We start from the raw sequence: 22257 nt of genomic DNA on the forward strand, positions 1-22257 counted from the left end.
TGCAGTGATGTTGCCTCTCCTTCGGGGAGAGTAATGTCATGCTCAGAGGCAATGGAGTTCTCTTAACCAGGTAAGGCACCCACACACAACGCATTCCAAACCCAGGCCAGGAGGGGGAGCTCAGGACCCGGATTCAGGGGAGCTTCCCTAAGCTATATGTATCCTGACCTGGAGGAGGAGCTATACAGTTGGTCCTAGGAGACCAAGCAGTTAGTTGTTCAGAGACACTGAAGTAGAAGGAAGTCTGGAACTGAGTGCAGACAGAAAGGCCTGGCAGCCACGAGGGAGATGCAGCCTCTGGAAGGAGAAAGGCCTGAGGGATTGAATATTGAGGAGCCAGAAGGGAAGGAGCAAAGGAGAGGAACAGGGCTCAGAGGGGAACTGTGACCGGGCACCCTCAGAGCTGAAGCGCAGTAGCCAGGTACCGGGAGCTCGAGGCCTTAGTGGAACTGTATGACACTTGGCAGAACCAGAGGGCATAAGATCATACAGACATTGCCCACGCCACACCTGAGATGCAGCAGCACCCGAGGAGCCCGGGGCATGATAGAGCCCCTGTAAAAAGGCTCAAGCTGCCCGTCATGCAGATACCTGTCTCAGGACAGGGGGAATAGAGGACTCTGCAGGAAGCTTCAGGCAGCAGGGACCTCACATACAGCAAGCGCTAGTTGGAAAGGCTCATGAACCTCTACTGGAACAAGGGAACCCTCCATTGCCTCTGAGCCGATCTACTGTAATTTAACTACTATATAATTAGTACAGTGTAAATATAACTGAAACATTGAATATTGTATCTACTCATCACTGTGTACTGAGTGTTATTGTTAGCCATAATATTGCACCTATCTGAACGTGTATACAATCGTTTACATCGATTTTCCTTCTGTGTTAGCCAAATGCATAGTATTTAAGTACCATTGTCTCCTCATTGTCTGTGCTGTTGCAGCCTAGCACCTGTTTACACAGGCACAGAGAAATGTAGGGTTCGCTCAGACAAGCATTTATACATACCGTACGTGTGCTGTGTCAGTAAGGCCACATGCAGACTAAGGCCGGTTTCACACGTCAGTGGCTCCGGTACGTGAGGTGACCATTTCCTCATGTACCGGAGACACTGACTCATGTAGACACATTAAAATCAATGTGTCTCTGCACATGTCAGCGTCTTTTCACGGACCGTGCGTCCGTTTGGAAAACATGGAGACATGTCAGTGTTTGTGGGAACGCACGGATCACACGGACCCATTAAAGTCAATGGGTCCGTGTAAAACACGCACCGCACACGGATGCTGTCCGTGTGCAGTCCGTGTGCCATGCAGGAGACAGCGCTACTGTAAGCGCTGTCCCCCGAGCTTGTGGTGCTGAAGCCCCATTCATTTCTTCTCTCCAGCAGCGTTCGCTGGAGAGAAAGAATGAAAAATCTTTTTTTTTTTTTTTTTAAATAAAGTTCCCGGTAATCTCCCCCCTCCCACCCCCTGTGCGCCCGCCCGCTGGCATTAAAATACTTACCCAGCTCCCTCGGCGCTTCTATCCTCTCAGCGTCGCAGCTTCTCCTGTATGAGCGGTCACGTGGTGCCGCACTGTACAGTGATGAATATGCGGCTCCACCTCCCATAGGGGTGGAGCAACATATTTATCACTGTAATAAGCGGCACCACGTGACCGCTTATACAGGAGAAGCTGCCAGCGCTGAGAGGAGAGAGGAGTCATCACGGGAGCTAGGTGAGTATTTCTATGCAAGGGTCCGGGCGGCGCACGGGGGATGGGAGGCGGGAGCTCACCAGCAAACTTTATTTTTAACAAAAAATAACAAAAACTTGATCTTTCATCTTTTCTCTCCTGCGGGGGAGAAGAGATGAATGCCGGCTTCAGCACCACGCAGGGGGGACAGCGCTTAGTGTAGCGCTGTCTCTCCTGCACAGTCCGTGTGGTCCACAGGCGGCACACGGGCGCCGCTCGTGTGCCACACTGATGTGTCACGTGAGCACACGGACACACGGACACGGATAATTCCGGTACCGATTTTTCCGGTACTGGAATTATCTGGACGTGTGGGACAGGCCTAAGAATGTGGTCAGCATTTTACCTTAGTATTGGTAAGCCACAACCAGGAGTGGGTGATAAATACAGAAGTGGTGCATATGTTTCTATTATACCTTTCCTCTAATTGTTCCACTCCTGGTTTTGGCTTACAAATACTGAGGTAAAAAAAACCTCACCAAATTCTCAATGTGTGCATGTGGCCTAAAAATCAGACAGCACACTGACCTATGTAATTTCAGTCGGTAAGATGACAGTTTTGACGTGTACACTTTAAGATGTTGATGTTTAAAATCAGTTGCCACACAGATGTAAAAGATGAAGCCACGGATGGCACATGGATGACAATATGGAGGAGTTTTCTGAATGAAACTCACATGTAAAAAAAAAAATGGTGTTAGTCAGTTTTCACCACCATAGTTTGGTCAGTTTCATAGTTTTTCTCAGTTGAAAAAGTGTGAAAAAAATAAAATTTAGGTTTCTCAAGCCTCTCCTAATAAACAGTGAGTGAAAAATAGACAGCACATGGATGTTAGCAGGAAGCGGTCTGATTTTTTTCACAGACCCATAGACTTGCATTGGCAAGTTTAATTCAAGACTCACATTAAAATCTCACATATGACATATGTGGACCACTTCGTCTGCAAAAATATAGGAGCATGTGAACAGTTCCATAGATTAATAGGTACGAGTTCTATCTGTACAAATCACAAACAGAACTCTTATGAAATAAACGAATATCTGAATGAGGCCTTAGAGAGAAAAAAAAGGTTTCCTAGCTAGAATGGGTGTGGAATAAAAGGCATTAGAAAGCGCCAAAATGTGCCAGTGTGATAAATGCGAAGTTAGTCATCTTCCACTTACATAGTGTCTTTTTTTATTATAGACTTTCAGAATGCTGTGTGTGAATCCAGGTTTAGAATATCAATTTTTAATACTGGCTTTGCAAATAATTTTCCAAAACAAACAGAAGAGCATCTAATTTTTTTATTTCAAGGACGATCTATTTCTTAACGCGTTTTCAGCATAATTGTTCTGGTATGTTTGTAGAAACAACTACATTATGCATAAATCAGTAATTACAGAGCAAAAATAAGCCAACAGTGATAGTGCTCATTCAGTCAAGGATGTTAAAGGGAATCTGTCAGCAGGTTTTTACTATGTAATCTGAGAGCAGTATTATGTAGGGGCAGAGACCCCAATTCCAGTTATGATTCACTTATTGGGCTGCTTGGTGCAGTATTGATAGAATCGGTTTTGTCTGCTGCAGATGTAGCAATGGTCAGAAGGTTGAGCTCTGTATAACCCCGCCCAGAGGTGCATCTAGGGTTTCTGGCACCTGGGGCAAGAATTCATCTTGCCCCCCCAACCCCCCAAGAAGGACATATGCGATTTGCACACTTAGTCATGTACCGACGAGCCGCTGTCCCTAATGCTCTCAATGTTCAGTGAAAAACTGAGAGAAGCAGGAAGAGAAGCTCGTTGTCACAGGACCATAAGTATGAAAATCGCATATGAGTGAAGTGTCCATGTGATGACTACTGGAACCTGGAGAGCTGAATCCTGACATCGCAGGCTTCTGAATTCTCACAACTAATGCACTGCACACTTTTGGGATTCTCCCTTGCCGGTGGACAGTCATGTCAGCACAAGAATGCGATTTGTATACTTCTGACCACATTCCGACTAGACGTGCCCAGCCGCACTCAGTTCATTTTCACTGAGGCCACACAAGTCTAGTCAGCGCATGACTGCATGTAGGTAAATCGCCAGCACGAGAGAATCCTGACAGCGTGCAGGGCGCACTGTGAGAATTCAGAAGTCTGTAGTCATAAAGAATGACTGCAGACTCATTACAAACCTGGACATCCCCTTGAATACTCCTAACATAAATAAAAACATGAGAATTAGTATCACAAATAACATTTACATCCAGGTACCTTCTAGATGACGTCGCCTCTGGAGTCGTTCTCTTTTTCTTCATCTTGACCAGACCCCATGATGAGTTTTCTCATCCACAGCTTGTCTCTGCAGACTTCCATCTTCTCCGCTCTTTTGCAGAAAATCTCCACATGATGCCCTTAAAGATAGAAGTGTCATTATTATGCTCCTGAATAAAAAATTACCCCTCACTATATTTTCTGCACAAAATATGACCCCCACACTGTCCCTCTTATGGTGCATGCTCTTTACACTGACCTCTCCTTTCCATACCGGCCTCCTCTGCACACTGTCCTCTCATACTGTGCCCTCCGTATAGGGCCCAGTATTTATACTGTACTCTCTCATCACACTCCCCCTCCTTGGTATACTGTCCCCTCCTGGCTGTGCCCTTACAATGTCCCTCCATACTACGCCCCCACTTCTCAGTTTCTATTCTGTGCCCACTCACTTTTCTCCCCCATACTGTCTCCTCGCACTATTCCCCTTCCTCCTCATACTGTCTCCTCTCACATCCCTCGTTCACCATACTGTCTCCTCATATTTACCCCCTCAATTTCTATACTGCTTGCTCATCTGACTCCCCATACTGTGTCTACACACATCCCATCACCCTCACTCCCCGTACCAATCTCCACTCCAAATCTCCCCACATACATTAAATCCCCCATACCCACTGAAATTCTCCCCACACATATTAAATACCCCTATCCCCACTCAACTTGTCGCCACACATAATAAATCCCCCTGTAAGAGACAGCACTGTACATAACAGCAGAAGAAACTATATAATAAGGGATGACACCATATATAATTAGAGAGAATGGTCTGTAATAAGGGATGATGTTATACATAATAAAAGAGGAAACTATGTATCTAAGGATGGTGTTATACAGAATTAGTGAGTACACTATATACTAAGGGACTGTGTTATACATAAGTATGTACACTCTATACTAAGGGACTGTGTTAGACATAATAAGTGATAATAATGTCATCCTCCGCCTCCCCCTGTTCCCATGTCCATTATAAGTCCCGCTTCCTCCCATCCCAATCCCCAACACCCCTCATTGTCCTCCTCCCCCCGCATCCCATTATTGTCCTCTACCCCACCTCATCATTGCTCTCTTCACCACCTCCATCATTGCCTTCTCCACCACCACTATCATTGCTTTCTCCCCCACCACCCCATATCACTGCCCATTCCACCACTCCATCATTTCCTCCTCCCCCACCACCCCCATTATTGCCCTCTCTTCCACCACCATCATTGTCCTTTCCACACCAACATCATTGCATTCTCCCCCACCACCCCATCATTGTTCTTTCCACCACCTCAATCATTGCTTTCTCCCCTACTACCCCATCATTGCCCTTTCCACCACCTCCATCACAGGCTTCTCCTCCATCACCCCCATCATTGCCTCCTTCCCCACCACTCCCATCATTGCCTTTTCCACTACCACCATCATTGCCTTCTCCCCCACCATCCCCAACATTGCCCTTTCCACCACATCCATTATTTTCTCTTCCCCCACCATCCCCATCATTGCCCTTTCCACCACCATCATCATTGTCCTTTTCACCACCACCATCCTTGCCCATTCCACCACCTCATCACTTTTTCCCCCTCCACCATCATCATTGTCCTTTCCACCACCACGACCATCCTTGTCCATTCTACCACCTCCATCATTTCCTCCACCCCCCATTATTGCCCTTTCTACCACCTCCATCATTTCCTCCTCCCCCACCACCATCATTGCATTCTCCCCCCACCACCATAATTGCCCATTCCACCACCTCCATCACTGCCTTCTCCCCCACCCCATCATTGCCCTTTCCACAACCTCCATCGTTTCCTCCTCCCCACATCCCCATTCTTGCCCTTTCCATCACCACATCATTGCCCTCCCCTCCCCCTACACACACAGACACACACACAGCCTTTACACACACACACACAACCACTCACCTCTCCACACACTCTGCCGCAGCATCCTCTACATCGCCTTCTGCTCATCACCTTCCTCTGGTACAGCCGGCCGTTGAACAGGTCAGGAAGCAGGAAGACAGATCGCTGCTGCAGCTCCGCTGCTATTTTCTCTTGTAGGCAGTGGAGCTGCATGGATCTCTCCCTGCCCGCCGGGATTGCCCTCATTATTAGCCACCCTGCAGTGGCCCCCCTCAATCTCCAGGCCCCAGTGCAGCCTCACAGGCTGCAGATGCGGTATGTCTGCCCAAGTTGGGAGCCGGCGCGCTGCAGCTTCTCTGTGCCGGCTGTCAGCTTGACAGTCGACACAGAGAACAGCTGACTCAGTCTGAGGGGCGGCAGAATGCCCCCCCCCCCATAGATACGCCTCTGTCCCCATCCACACCGCTAATTGGCTGCATCCTGTGTACACTATATGTTGTCAGCAAGCTGCCAATCAGTTACGGGGCCGCGGTTACGCAGATTAGCTAAATTGGACTGCAAGACTTAAGGTACCTTCACACTCAGCGACGCTGCAGCGATACCGACAACGATGTCGATCGCTGCAGCGTCACTGTTTGGTCGCTGGAGAGCTGTCACACAGACAGCTCTCCAGCGACCAACAATCCTGAGGTCTCCGGTAACCAGGGTAAACATCGGGTTACTAAGCGCAGGGCCGCGCTTAGTAACCCGATGTTTACCATGGTTACCAGCGTAAACGTAAAAAAAACAAACACTACATACTTACCTTCAGCTGTCTGTCCTCCGACGCTCTGCTTTCCTCTGCACTGTCAGCGCCGGTCATCCGGAAAGCAGAGTGGTGACGTCACTGCTGTGCTTTCCGGCTGGCCGGCGCTGACACAAGATGCAGGAGGAGTGCAGAGAAGCAGAGCACCGGGGACAGACAGCTGAAGGTAAGTATGTAGTGTTTCTTTTTTTAACGTTTACGCTGGTAACCATGGTAAACATCGGGTTACTAAGCGCGGCCCTGCGCTTAGTAACCCGATGTTTACCCTGGTTACCAGTGAAGACATCGCTAGATCAGTGTCACACACGCCGATCCAGCAATGTCAGCGGCGAAATAAAGTTCTGGACTTTCCTCAGCGACCAACGATCTCCCAGCAGGGGCCTGATCGTTGGTCGCTGTCACACATAACGATTTCCTTAATGATATCGTTGCTACGTCACAAAAAGCAACGATATCGTTAACGATATCGTTATGTGTGAAGGTACCTTTAGTCCTCTGGTGATAATCTCCTGATGATAAAAACACTGATTATATTGAAATTACAGTACACAGCCTAAGGCTATATTCACACTTTGCGGATTTTGCTGCGGATCCGCAGCGGATTTGACCGCTGCGGATCCGCAGCAGTTTCCCATGAGTTTACATTTCAATGTAAACCTATGGGAAACAAAAAACGCTGTGCACATGCTGCAGAAAAATCCGCGCGGAAACGCTGCGGATTACATTCCGCAGCATGTCACTTCTTTTCTGCGGATTTTCAGCTGCTCCAATAGAAAACTGCAGTTGAAAATCCGCAGAAGAAAACGCAGTAAAAACCGCGATAAATCCGCAGTAAAAACCGCGATGGGTTTTCACTGCGGATTTTGCAATTCCGCTGCGGAAAAATCCGCAGTGGAATCTGCAAAGTGTGCACATAGCCTTATAGGAGATAGATCCCTGGAATCAGGGTCTCTGCCCCTACATTATGCCACTCTTGAATTAAATGGCAAAAACCTGCTTACAGATTCCCTTTAAATATCAGTATGCAAAGCAGGTAGCAAATGGATTGCACACTGATCAATGCAAGTCAATGTTAATGTAAGTCATATGAACGTTTTTACAGATGCTCAGATGGTCTGCGTGTAAAGAAAATAAAAGTCACAGGCTGTACTATTTTGATCCCTATTTTGGATCAGACTTGTCCATTATAGGGCAGTGGATGCACAAAAAAATGGATCACATACGTATTACCTTGCTTGCCTTTTCCACAAATCCATTTCAATTATTAGGATGGAAAACTATTTGACAATGTGAAGAAGTAGATTTTTTTTTCTTATGCTTGTAAGCCTGGTAATGGTACAAGACTTTTTCTAGTCTGACAGCTTCTGTGTGAATGCTTCTTACTTCCTACTTTTCTTGTTAGGCTGGACACCTAATGCACTTTGCCTTCTTTCCGTGTTGCCAGCTAGGAACAATGTGCCAATACCAAGGGAAATCTATATGTAGAACAACCTGTTTAATAGTGTTTCTATGGAACACATTCCCTTACCTGCACTCGCCCGGCTGCAGCAGGGTGTCTGCTCTGACCTTATAAGTGACAAGCCAGGAGCCTGCTGGTGTTATAAAGTGAATACTGCAAAGAATTGTGGGAGTTTCCACATGTAGAAAAGGTCACAATTAACAGCAATCAGTGTGGATGGTTGTGAGGTCTTATTTTAGGAGCTGCGACAGTCTAATGTACAAGGTTTAGGTTAAGCAAAATATGGGTTTTTGATTCCATGTTATTTTTTTTGCTAAGGAAAAGGACTGCTTAACCTAAACCCCTTTTGGATTTGTTTGCATCTATCAAAGATTGTCACTTTGAAAATCCCATTTATGTAAAAACCAAATGCCATATGGATGTGCAAAATGGACATATACAGACACAATATGGGTATGAAAAATGGCCATATGGATACAATATATGGATAGAGAAAACGAACATACAAAACACAATATGGAAGTAAAAATGTCAATTTTTTCAGGACAAAAACTAGACAATTTTTTATACGGTCATCTGAACCGGCGTTATGTGTATCACAGTGTGCCTGCTAGGCTACATTAAGGCCGGGATCACACACAGCGAGATACGGCCGAGTCAAGCTCTGGCACCGGCACTCCGGAGCGCAGCGTGCGGCCGCATAGCAATACATGGAGCTGAATGCTCCGCTCTGGAGTGCCGGTGCCAGAGTTTGGTTTTAACCAGCGAGACTCGGCCGTATCTCGCTGTGTGTGATCCCGGCCTTAATGTAGCCTAGCAGGCACACTGTGATACACATAACGCCGGGTTCAGATGACCATATAAAAAATTGTCTAGTTTTTGTCCTGAAAAAATTGACACTTACTTCCATATTGTGTTTTGTATGTGTGTTGTATGTTGAAGTGTTTGATGTGATATTTGAGCCATATATGCATGTTCTACATGTGTGGATCCAGAACCTGCGTGTGTACAGTGCAGGTCCTATTCATATCTAGTGGAGTAAGGCCTCTTGTAGATGTCCACTTTTTTACAGATACAACACATACCCATAATAATCTATGGTCATGATCACGTTTGCTTTTTTTTCCCTAGGACTGATTGTTATTATATGAAAAAACACAACAGATGTCTGATTATGATCTGATTTGCGGATTCAAGTCATCGCTTTGTGTAAAAAATGATCAGCATGTGAATGGCGCAGTATTTTCTCATCAGCTCATCAGTTCATATTAGATCTAGACAAGATGAAGCTTCTTCTGTTTTACTTACTGTCTGGGCAAATGTATGGCTCCTGCTGATGCTCATCATACAACAGTCCTATCTCAGGATCACACCCGCAGAGACCACAAATCTCACAGGAGACGCTGATTCATAGATTATCTCGACGCCTGTCGAGGAGCCGACTGAGATCCAAGATCCTGCTCCCTCCCTGTGTCTGCCCCAACAAAACACACAAACTCATCACGAATCATACCAATTCTATTTTTTATTATCATTCGTATTCTTAATGTCATCACAAAATTATTGTTCTCAACATCATGAGATAGATACATCAACTGATGATTTGGCGTTGAAGGTCCAGGGGCCCAAAGCAAAATGTGTAGCAAACACCCCCAAAACTTACGCATTGTTTGTGTGTAGGACATTTCTGCACTTCCTATAGTTAAATCCCTAAAAAAAACATCCTAGAAAGCAGCAATCAGGTATGCATCCAAAATTTCCAGAGAGGAGATTAATACATACCAACATCTTGGTTGGGAAAATAGGAACTTTTAAGTCCTTCCCGAAGGATTGCCCAATAATGCATGGGAGGGTTGATTTAAAATCTTACTGTTTTCTGACAGCAACATGCCTGAATTTTCCTGGATTACTTCCAAAAATTAGCAAATACTTTGGCCTTGCTTTATACTGAAGGTACGGTTTCACATTATAAACATATAGGGCACAGAACTAATACTAATTGCTTGTGATTTGCTTAACCATTTAATGGGTTCCTATTTATACTTTAGGTCAAGTCCTCTACATAATGTGGATTTCTGGTTTAGAGAACCACGTGGATATACCCGATTAGGGAATCCTGAATTAACAGAGAGGGGTTCTCATTCAGGAGTGGAGACGGACCCAATGAAAAATTTCCAAGAGGGCCCCCCAACTATCACAGGTCTTTAATAGTATCAGTCTTCTCATACGACTCAAAGGGACCCATTGAGCCCCCACAGCTTCAGAACCCACATCTGCTGCCCCTGGAGAGCATTTACCCAGAGTGTCTTTCGTTCTGGGGGACCTGATTTGTCCTAAATCATACCGTCAGTCTATTGATTTGAATGGGTATTATGTACTGCTTAGCATTCCCCCAGGTGGTGCTGCAAGGTAATTTAACAAGTACTGCTAGGTTTCCCAATAATTTCTCTTCTGATTATTTGGGTTTCCAGCAAGAGGAACCCTTAAAATTCATTTTATTGTCAAGAGACTCTTCTAACATGTAGATATTGTCCAAAGAAAATTATTACTGTTATTACATAGGAAAGATTAACTTTGAGGACACAGTGAAGGGTGCGGGCTTTTAACTTAAAAGATTAAGACTACCTATAAATACAGCCTATTTACAATGCAATAACAATGTGATGAACTACAATGGATCCACCATCAGACTCCGGATGGTAAATGAGGTATGACCCTATCAGGACATCCATCACCACCTCACATTGTTATGAGCGGAATTCTTCAAGTCACACGTAAATCATAATAAAATACATAAGATTAGTTACTGGCCGTATCCCACTCCAGGCCCCCCGCTGGACTGGTTCTAATAAATAATATAAACCCATAACAGCTGGACAGGAGACTTCGCAATGAAGAAAAAGAAGTATTTGACTGTCATTGTATCCACATCCAATTTATGCAGCAGCTTTTTAGATTTTCTGTAACTTTGAATCCTCTGTCGTGTAGACCCCTACTTATGATAATGACAGCCCTCCCGAGTCTTAGCAACAAAGACCTTCTATGTAAGAACATCATATAGATTAAAGCCCTCTTTAAGCCGCTGAAAGACTGATGCACAAATTAATGTAAAGACAATTGTACAATGCCAAACATGTTTAAGAGCACTGTTGTCATGAACTGATTTATTAAGAACAAGGCAGCGAAATTTGTTTTGCAGTAATTGAAGCACACAAAGTCCATGGCAGAAAAATAATAATAATTAAAAAAGCACCATCTGGTAAATCCTCCCGCCTATAGATCATCTGGGTTCCAAACAGTATCTAGCCTCTAAATGACAGTGAAAGAGTTAATACAGCACCTTTCAGGTCCCCTGGGTGCAGCCAGTGCATGCTGGTGCTTCACTGGGCGTGGAGGTGTTCTCTGCCCATATCCTTCCACACCCAGTTTTATAGAGACATTCCCCCCATAACATAAGGAGACTCTGCGGGAGGGGCAGCCCCTCAGTAACAGATTAACAGCAAAGTGGGTGTTCCCTCCAATCACTCTGAAAACTAAAACTAAAGAGTTAAAAAAGAAATTCTGAAAAATTTATATTATTAGTGCACGGAATTTTTCAAAACATTTTTTTCTTACTTGCAATGCCTTGTCTGATTTTAACATCACAAAATGTTTAAAGCCATTTGAGGCTTCTGTGAACATCTAATTCTGCGGATCTACAAGCCCTAACTAGGGTTCTCGCATGCCGTTTTTTAAACATCTGCTCTCCTACTCTGCAGTGTCTACTGCTATAATCGTCTCTGGTTTACTCTCGCTCATTGTGCTTCTGCAGTGTCTACCGGACCATCGCTACTTCTACAACGTGGTATGTGCTAATATTAGAGGCAATGGTCTATCTACAAATAAATTAATACAGATCCTTCCACGAACTACAAGTACTGTACTGTGGAGGATCTCATTCTGGATGACACCTCAAACCACAGAACCTTCTCATTTCAAGGGAAGGCTTCTCAATTTGTATGAGTACTAGTACTCTCTTCTGGCTCCCTCTTAGCCTTACTAGAAGTCTCTGTTGACCCCCGATTCTCCCCATCATGGGTTTTCATGTGTTTGGTGAGATGATCGCTCCTCATGAACACGCGACTACAGGAAGAGCAAGGATATTTTTTTGCACCTGTATGGGTCTGTAAGTGTCTTTGCAGCTCATCACTCCTTGTAAATCTCTTGCCACAGAACAACCAGTTGCAGACAAAAGGACGGTCACCACTGTGCCAGCGTAAGTGTGCCTTTAGATGGGATGTTTTGGCATATGCTTTCCCACAACCTGGGATGTGGCAGTTGTGCATGGTTTTTCGCTTTGTCACATCTCCACTGGTACCAACACGCTCTGCTTCCTGGCAGTTGGGGCAACGACAGGCAGTTTGAGCAGCACTACGTGGCATTGCCCGCCTGGCAGTTTTGGGACGAGGAGAACCGTCCGAGCTTTGTTCAGCAGCATGAGAATCCATTGTGGCTTCCAATGTTCCCATGAGATGATGTGTGGGAGGCAGCAGGTGTGCAGGGGGAAGACATAGCTCAGAGCCATAACCCCCTAAAGGGGCCTGGTGGGGTGAGGTTGTATTAAAGCCTCCAGTTCCAGGCTGCATATCCATCCAACTGGAGCCAGCATGAAGATCCCACCATGAAGGAATACCAGTCTCTTCACCAGGACCGCCTGTGGATGGAGGTCTCATCCAGGATTCATATGGATGAGACATCTCAAGGGTTGGATGCAGAAACTTGGTAAATGAAGAGATCTCAGCAGATTCACGGCCTGCAAATGTTTGACAGGGAAGTCGAACAGAGGAAAGAGAAGTGTATCTCTCAGGAGAAGTATAGGGTGGATCTTGGGGTGACTCCTGGTGAAGTTGTAGTCCTGGATCAGAGTCTGAGGGGATTGTGTATGACTTGAGTGAGAGCTCAGAGGTGGCTGGAGATCCAGGAGCCTCAGATGGCTGGTTTCCCAAAGAGCTACATACAGCAGTCAGCATTGCAGATAAGGTTGTCCAGGCAAAAGATAGCTGTGAAGATATCAAATAGAAAGATTTAGAAAGAAAGTTCTATTCCACCTTTGCAATAAACAGTGAATATTCTGCAACAGCTGACCACTATAATACATGGACTATATTAAAGGGAATATGTCACCAGCTTTTTGCCACCTTGTCTGAGAGCAGCATTATGTTGAGAGAGATACACTGATTCCAGAGATGTGTCACTTTCTAGATTGTATAGTGTACTTTTGATAAAATCTCTGGTTTATCAACAGAAGATTATCATTAGAAGACTAGTTAACCTGCTGCCAAGTAGTCCTCCATATTAAGGAGCTCTGTATAACCCCGCCCCCGCCACTGATTGGCAACTTTCAGTGAACAATATTCTTTGGCAGAAAGCTTCCAATCAGTGGTGTGGGAGGAGTTATATAGAGCTCAGCATTCAGAGAACTGCTAAATCTTCAGCAGATAAAACAAGGATTTTATCAAAATGACAGCAAGCAGACCAGTAAATGACACATCAAGGTCTGTCCCTACATTATGGTGCTCTCTGATGGATTAGCAAAAACCTGGTGACAGATTCCTCTAAAGAAGCATACATGCACCTATAACCTGTGGATTCATCTTATAAAGGAACATTGTGTCCAAATTATTCTCGACCCAGTGATTATTATATATCACTACAATTGTATTGTGATCAATTATAGCTGGTAACAAATTGTAGCTTTATGTAGTAACTCGCACACATGGTGGTTGAAAGAAACAGACCTTTTACAACAGGACTTTTCATTCCAGGCTCCTCAATCCTACGCATGTTTCCATGTGGGTTCTCATAGTAATGCCTTCACCTAATATACCAATATACAGGTGCTTCTCACAAAATTAGAATATCATCAAAAAGTTAATTTATTTCAGGTTCTCAATACAAAAAGTGAAACTCATATTATACAGAGTCATTACAGATTGATCTATTTCAAGTGTTTATTTCTGTTAATGTTGATGATTATGGCTTGAAATGAATGCCAATGAAAACACAAAAGTCATTATCTCAGCAAATTGAAAAAAATTAACAAAAAACACCTGCAAAGGCTTCCTAAGCGTTTATAAATGTCCTTTAGTCTGTTTCAGTAGGATCCACAATCATGGGGAAGACTGCTGACTTGACAGATGTCCAGAAGGCAGTCATTGACATACTCCACAAGGAGGCTAAGCAACAAAAGGTCATTCCCAAAGAAGCTGGTTAGTCACAGAGTGATGTATCAAAGCATGTTAATGGAAAGTTGAGAGGAAGAAAAAAGTGTGGTAGAAAAAGGTGCACAAGCAACCGGGATAACCGCAGCCTTGAAAGGATTGTTAAGAATAGGCCATTCAAAAATTTGGGAGAGATTCACAAGGAGTGGACTGCTGCTGGAGTCCTTGCTTCAAGAGCCACCACACACAGACGTATCCAGGACATGGGCTACAAGTGGCGCATTACTTGTGTCAAGCCACTCATGACCAATAGACAGTACCAGTAGCGTCTTACCTGGGCCAAGGAGAAAAAGAACTAGACTGTTGCTCAGTGGTCCAATGTGTTGTTTTCAGATGAAAGTAAATTTTGCATTTCATTTGGAAATCAAGGTCCCAGAGTCTGGAGGGAGAGTGGAGAGGCACACAATCCAAGCAGCTTGAGGTCTAGTGTGAAGTTTCCACAATTAGTGATGGTTTGGGGAGCCATGTCATCTGCTGGTGTAGGTCCCCTGTGTTTTATCAAGACCAAAGTCAGTGCAGCTGTCTACTTGGAAATTTTTGAGCACTTCATGCTTCCCTCTGCCGATAAGCTTTTAGGAGATGAAAATTTCATTCTCCAGCAGAACTTGGCACCTGTCCACGCTGCCAAAAGTACCAATACCTGATTTAAAAACAACAGGATCACTGTGCTTGATTGGCTAGCAAACTCGCCTGACCTTACACCATAGAAAATCTATGGGGTATTGCCAGAGGAAGATGAGAGACACCAGACCCAACAATGCAGACGAACTGAAGGCTGTTAGTAAAGCAACCTGGGCTTCCATAACACCTCAGCAGTGCCACAGGCTGATCGCCTCCATGCCACGCCACACTGATGCAGTAACTGATGCAAAAGGAGCCCCGACCAAGTATTGAGTGCATTTACTGAACATACATTTCAGTAGGCCTACATTTCGGATTTTAAAATCATTTTTCAAGCTGGTGTTATAAAGTATTCTAATTTACTTAGATAATGACTTTTGGGTTTTCATTGGTTGTAAGCCATAATCATCAACATTATCAGAAAACACTTGAAATAGATCATTCTGTTTGTAATGACTCTATATAATATATGAGTTTCACTTTTTGTATTGAAGAACTGAAATAAATTAACTTTTGGATGATATTCTAATTTTGTGAGAAGCACCTGTAGCTCTCAACAGGCTGACACGTTCCCACATTCAGTATTTGGTGAGAAATTTACAACAGTATTCGTACCATGCATGAACATTTTTCTGTGTTGAGCACATGGCCAGTAGTGTAGCTACAGTGACTGACAATGAAGTGGTATATGGAGCTTTAGTCACAGAAGTACAGTAATACTAGTATGTGCACACGATTCAATACTGTCTTCATTTGTTACCTATTAAGCTTGTAATTTGAGTGATTCCATAATTTTTCCCCTATGCTTGGTTAAAAGAAGTAACCATTACTGACTACCACATTTTTTGTTCTTGATTTCATTTAGTGTTTCTTAAAGCCAGAATGTTGCCATTTGCAATGACTTTAGTTTTGTGCCATGTCTGTGATCTGCTTTTTTTTCTACAAAATTAAACAACTGAATGAACAACCTCCAAGGCCGGTGATTCCATAATTTTTGCCAGGGGTTGTAGAACCTAATTTATTGCATACTGTAGACCTTCCCATACTGGATACACATAAAGGTCTGCCCTTTTCAGTGATGAAACATGAGAGCCTGTACGCTCATTTTAGACATTGTAGAAGTTCTAACCTTCCTTCTACCCTTCCTTATGCTAAATACACCTGTATCTTCCCTTATTTCTAGATGTTACCTTCTCAAAGGTTTGGTTCCTGTTCTTGTCTTCTGGGTAACTCTAAAGCCCCCCATACACATTAGATTAACCTTGGATGCATCAACTGCTATTGATGAGTTCAGCTGACAATCTAATATGTATGGGGGTCCCTGACAGTGGATTTTCGGGGAGATAAGGATCTGGCATGCGCATGTCCAACTTTTTGGGGGGACAGAGGATTTTCGGGGAGTCAGATGCTGACTGAACGATCAGCCGAACCATCATCCAGCGACAGATATCTAAAGTGTATTGGGGGCTTAAATTTTGGACCCAGTATCTTTTAGCTTCTGAATTGCCAGATCAGGAGTCACCCACTCTGATTAGAGGTTTTCACATATACAAAGGAAATGTAAATACAGTTTATCTTTCATCCTAAATAACATGGGAGCCAGCGGCTGTAATAAAGGGCTGCTGGATGCAAATTACAGTAATTATTGTCTGAGTGGTAGCCAGTACTGGAGGCAGAGCGAGACCCCCGGGATACAAGGGTCAGAAAGTCTGGGGAGCAGACACTTAACCCACACAGTGCTGGAAATTCCTAACTGTGATAACTATCACATTAAAAAGGACCCGTCACCATTCCTGACTTGTCTATTTATGGCTCAATATATGTTTATTGAAGTTATAATTAACAATTAATGTTTCAACATACATCAAAATCAAATTCAGGTCGCACAACAGGTACAATCAACAAAATGTAAGTATATTAACCAGCAGATACTTATTTGGAAATGGAGAGTATAGTGCAACAAACAGTATTGAAATGTTGTATCATGTTATGTGAATAAACTGTTGACCAGACACGATAGGGAAGAATCGGGGGGAACACAAAAGCCAACACAGGAGGGAGGTATAGGGAGGGGAATTTTGCATATTCTGAGTGAGATATTACTGGCTCATCATCACTAGAATGACGATGTTAGCCAAGTTCTAAATTCAGATGAATTTCTGAATGATGTCCAGGGTAACCAAGCTCTCATATTCGTAGTCCAAGTTCAGCCAACTGTCAGAGTCTATGAGTTCTTCCATCTGACTAAAGGCCCCTTCACATTAAGCGACGCTGCAGCGATACCGACAACGATCCGGATCGCTGCAGCGTCGCTGTTTGGTCGCTGGAGAGCTGTCACACAGACCGCTCTCCAGCGACCAACGATGCCGGTAACCAGGGTAAACATCGGGTAACTAAGCGCAGGGCCGCGCTTAGTAACCCGATGTTTACCCTGGTTACCATGCTAAAGGTACCTTCACACATAACGATATTGTTAACGATATCGTTGCTATTTGTGACGTAGCAACGATATCGTTAATGAAATCGTTATGTGTGACAGCGACCAACGATCAGGCCCCTGCTGGGAGATCGTTGGTCGCTGAATAAAGTCCAGAACTTTATTTCGTCGCTGGACTCCTGCTGACATCGCTGGATCGGTGTGTGTGACACCGATCCAGCGATGTCTTCACTGGTAACCAGGGTAAACATCGGGTAACTAAGCGCAGGGCCGCGCTTAGTAACCCGATGTTTACCCTGGTTACCATGCTAAAAGTAAAAAAAAACAAACACTAGATACTTACCTACCGCTGTCTGTCCTCCAGCGCTGTGCTCTGCTCTCCTCCTGTACTGGCTGTGAGCCGGAAAGCAGAGCGGTGACGTCACCGCTCTGCTTTCCGGCTCACAGACAGTACAGGAGGAGAGCAGAGAAGCAGAGCGCACCGCTGGAGGACAGACGGCTGTAGGTAAGTATGTAGTGTTTGTTTTTTTTTACTTTTAGCATGGTAACCAGGGTAAACATCGGGTTACTAAGCGCGGCCCTGCGCTTAGTTACCCGATGTTTACCCTGGTTACCGGCATCGTTGGTCGCTGGAGAGCGGTCTGTGTGACAGCTCTCCAGCGACCAAACAGCGACGCTGCAGCGATCCGGATCGTTGTCGGTATCGCTGCAGCGTCGCTTAATGTGAAGGGGCCTTTAAAGTAAAAAAAAACAAACACTACATACTTACCTACAGCCGTCTGTCCTCCAGCGGTGCGCTCTGCTTCTCTGCTCTCCTCCTGTACTGTCTGTGAGCCGGAAAGCAGAGCGGTGACGTCACCGCTCTGCTTTCCGGCTCACAGCCAGTACAGGAGGAGAGCAGAGCACAGCGCTGGAGGACAGACAGCGGTAGGTAAGTATCTAGTGTTTGTTTTTTTTTACTTTTAGCATGGTAACCAGGGTAAACATCGGGTTACTAAGCGCGGCCCTGCGCTTAGTTACCCGATGTTTACCCTGGTTACCAGTGAAGACAACGCTGGATCGGTGTCACACACGCCGATCCAGCGATGTCAGCAGGAGTCCAGCGACGAAATAAAGTTCTGGACTTTATTCAGCGACCAACGATCTCCCAGCAGGGGCCTGATCGTTGGTCGCTGTCACACATAACGATTTCATTAACGATATCGTTGCTACGTCACAAATAGCAACAATATCGTTAACAATATCGTTATGTGTGAAGGTACCTTAAGGTTATCTACGGCCTCAACCCATTCTAATGACTTGTCTGTTTAAAGGGAACTTGTCACTCGATCCAACCATGGGCAGCAGGAATCCGAGCCTGGCTGCATGATTGCAATCAGGTATGTTTTACGAAACATACGGTAGTTTGAAGAGCCAATCAGGGACTATAGGTAGAGAGGAGACTCGTCCGGCGCCAACCCTGACTGGCTTCTCCTCGCACCTATGTACACATATGGGAGATAATAATAATAATAATAATAATTTTTATTTATATAGCGCCAACATATTCCGCAGCGCTTTACAAATTATGGAGATATCTGTCAATCAAATAAACTTGTGTGGGACTAGTCTCATTTGTCCCAACGGTCCCGAGCCAGCTCTTCAAACCCTTTTATCTGAGACACCAGAGCGTTTCGGAGTAAAATATACCTGGTTGTCTTTACTAAATTTAGCAATTTTACAGCGATACAGACAAGCAATTTCATGTATTAGGGCTCGCTCACACAACCATATAAATCGGATGGGTGCTATCCAATTTTTTTTATCACATTGCACACTGACAATGTTATTTAATGGGGCAGTACTGAGCTACAGTTTGACATCTGATTTTTACAGATACATTGCAATTCTATAACATGGGAAACTGTAACTGGTCCTGTAAAAGATTACTAGCTGCTGAGTAAAAAAATAGATTACGGCTTGCACACGGATGACAAGTGAGAAAATAATCGTCCCACTTTTCTGCATGAAAATTGGACCGATTGTTTTTTTATGTGATGCTAGCTATATTCAGATAATATAATATGTCCTTATCCAAATGAAAAGTACTTCTTCTAACAGATTTATATATATCAGCTGCACACAACTGATGACATATCCAGAACAAGTGAAATGTCCAGAGGCTGATCAAGAAATGCTCATCCATTTTTTTTTTCATCTAGCTCCAGGATGAGTCCAGATGACAGAAAGTAGCCCAAAGAAAATGATGAATTTCTGTCCCTGCAGTGTTTCACATTTAAGGGGAAAAACAGCTGGACCAGAATATGGAACAAAGTCATAAACGATATCCAAAGTTTGTTATAGATTTTCTATTTGGGAAATGATGGAATCATCTATACCTGATACATATTGCCCCTGGTAATCCAGACTCCAAAATTACATGTAACCAGCACAATTTTTTAAACATTTTTTTTTTTTGGGTGGTTAGAAAGGTTAAAAGTTGACCAGCAATTCTTAACTTTCCAACGCAATTCACAAAACCATTTCTTTAGAGACCACATCACATTTGAAGTGACTTTGAGGGATCTATATGGCAGAATATACTCAATAGTGACACCATGATAAAAACTGCAACCCTCAAGGTGCTCAAAACCACATTCAAGAAGTTTATTAACCAATCGTGTGCTTCAAAGGTACTAAAGCAACGTGAAAAGAAAAAAAATTAGCTTTTAACTTTTTTTCACAAAACTTTTACTTTAGACCAAATTTTTTTATTTTCACAAGGGTAAGGCTAGGGTCACATTGCGTTAGGGAAGTCCGTTTAGCGCATAGCGCTACGGACTGCGCTAACGCAATGTCCCAAAAGGGATCGCGTTAGCCGATCCCGCTAGCGCAGCTTACAGCGTTCGCGGTCTGTCACTCAAATGACGGCACATTGCTAGCGCACGCCCAATGTGGGCATGCGCTAGCGATGCGTTCGCCATTACAGGCAATGGCGGCGTTAACGGACTACGTTACACCGCGTTATGCCGCGGTGTAACGTAGTCCGTTAAACGCGGTAATATAACGCAATGTGACCCTAGCCTAACAGAAGAAAATTGACCCCAAAATTTGTTGTGCGATTTCTCCAGAGTACTCTGATATCCCGTATGTGGGGGAAAATAACTGAGTGCAAGGAAGGGCTCGGAAAGGAAGAAGTGACGTTTGGAACGCAGACTGTAATGTTATAGTCTGTGGGCGTCATGTCACTTTTGGAGAGCCCCTGAAGTTCCTAAACTGTGAAAACCCCCCACAATTCATCTTATATTAGAGTTGATCTAGTGTTTCCTGGTATGTGAATTTTATAATGTAGAGGCATATGTAAGTTGTGTAGCGTCAATCAGGTTGGTATACGTGAGTAGTGTAGAGTATATCAAGTTGGCACACGTAAGTTGTGTAGTGTATGTCAGGTTTGCATACGTGAGTTGTGTACAGTGCATCAGGTTGGCATACGTGAGTTGTGTAAGTTAGAAATTAATTTAGTGGTCCATGGATTTGTGGTACAGTTTGAAGCATTCTTTTAGACATAGGCCAGGTTTTCTGAGCAAATGTTGCATTGATAAATGGTGTGCTTGCGTATCGCCCATTTGTAACACACTCGGGACCTCTTTTGCAATTTTCCTTTGTTTGTGCTTTGCGGGAAATTGGTCTGGTATGATATGGGCATGTTCAGTTCAGGAAGTACTGGGGCCCTCTCCTTCCTGATTTCCAAAGATTAGGGGCTTGATCAGTACCTCCTGAAACTGAAGGTACGTACTGTTCTGGCCTCCATAATGTGATAGCACATAAGCGTTATACATTGCCATCTGTAAGATGTGCACAGCTAGCTTCTTGTACCATACCTTGGCTTTTCTCATGGCACTGTACGAATGGAAGACTTGGTCAGAGAGATCAACTATCTATTTGTTCTTGTTGTTCCCCAGGACACAGTCTGGTTTGGTGACTTGTGGTGGGGGGTGCTGCCATGACCATGTATGGTGATCACAAAAAGGATATCTCTTTTGTCCTTGTAATTGACCACCAGCATGTTGTGGCTACATTAGGCTCTGCTCTCACCCTTTCTAAGCAGCTGCCCAATTTTGTCTTAGGGAGGCCTTTCTGACTCTTGGGAAAGGACCGTATGCCGCGGCAGCTCGCACAGAGAGGGACTTGAAGAGTGGGATGCTGGCATAAAAGTTATCTATGTATAGGTGATAACCTTGATCCAGCAGTGGGTGCACCAAATCCCACACAGTTTTCCTATTCACTCCCAGAACAGGGGTGCATTCAGGGGGTTCAATCCGGGAGTCCTTCCCTTCATAAACTCTAAACCTGTGGGTGTACCCCGAGGTATTCTAGCACAGCTTGTAAAGTTTAATTTCATACCTCACACTCATACTGGGCAGGTTTTGCCAGAATTTGAGCCTCCCTTTGAAATTTATTACTAACTTGTCCACACAGATGTTTCTTTGGGGAACGCACACCATAGCAAACTTGTTCCTGAAGTGATCAATGACCGGCCAAACTTTAAAAAGTCAGTCAAAGTTGGGGTAATCTCGGAGAGGACACCGTGCATTATCATTGTAATACAAAAATTTGTGAATGGCCACAAATTGTTGCAGTGAGTGTTGTATAAAGCATCAACACTCCAATACTGCCAAAGTTCTGGCTTCTTCTATAGCTCAATGTGAAGGACAAGTCCACAAAATGTCACAATTTCAACTGTGTCTACAGGGGTCCAGTTAGAAAATGATGAAGGGTGGTTTTGGCCAAAAATTGCTG

General features: G+C 44.2%; 2 protein-coding genes across 3 annotated transcripts in view; both read right to left on the reverse strand.

Annotated features, from left to right (window-relative positions):
- Positions 1 to 8257, reverse strand: part of SCRN2 (secernin 2) — a 169316-nt gene extending 161059 nt beyond the window's left edge. The window contains exon 1 of one of the 2 annotated variants that reach the window (XM_069751719.1): positions 8230 to 8257. Coding sequence is in view for 1 of the 2 variants with exons in the window: in XM_069751714.1 (XP_069607815.1) it covers positions 3981 to 4024 (44 nt within the window). In the remaining variant the exon portion in view is untranslated. Of the gene's footprint in view, positions 1 to 3980; positions 4117 to 8229 lie in introns of those variants that run through there. The other variant, XM_069751714.1, reaches the window with a different exon arrangement.
- A 1410-nt stretch (positions 8258 to 9667) lies between these two features.
- Positions 9668 to 22257, reverse strand: part of SP6 (Sp6 transcription factor) — a 32246-nt gene continuing 19656 nt past the window's right edge. Inside the window, exon 2 of the mRNA XM_069751723.1 lies at positions 9668 to 13199. Coding sequence (XP_069607824.1) covers positions 12150 to 13169 — 1020 coding nt within the window. The 5' untranslated portion in view covers positions 13170 to 13199 and the 3' untranslated portion in view covers positions 9668 to 12149. The remainder of the gene's footprint in view (positions 13200 to 22257) is intronic.

Source organism: Ranitomeya imitator, chromosome 2 (assembly GCF_032444005.1).
Source record: "Ranitomeya imitator isolate aRanImi1 chromosome 2, aRanImi1.pri, whole genome shotgun sequence".
Classification (NCBI taxonomy): domain Eukaryota; kingdom Metazoa; phylum Chordata; class Amphibia; order Anura; family Dendrobatidae; genus Ranitomeya; species Ranitomeya imitator.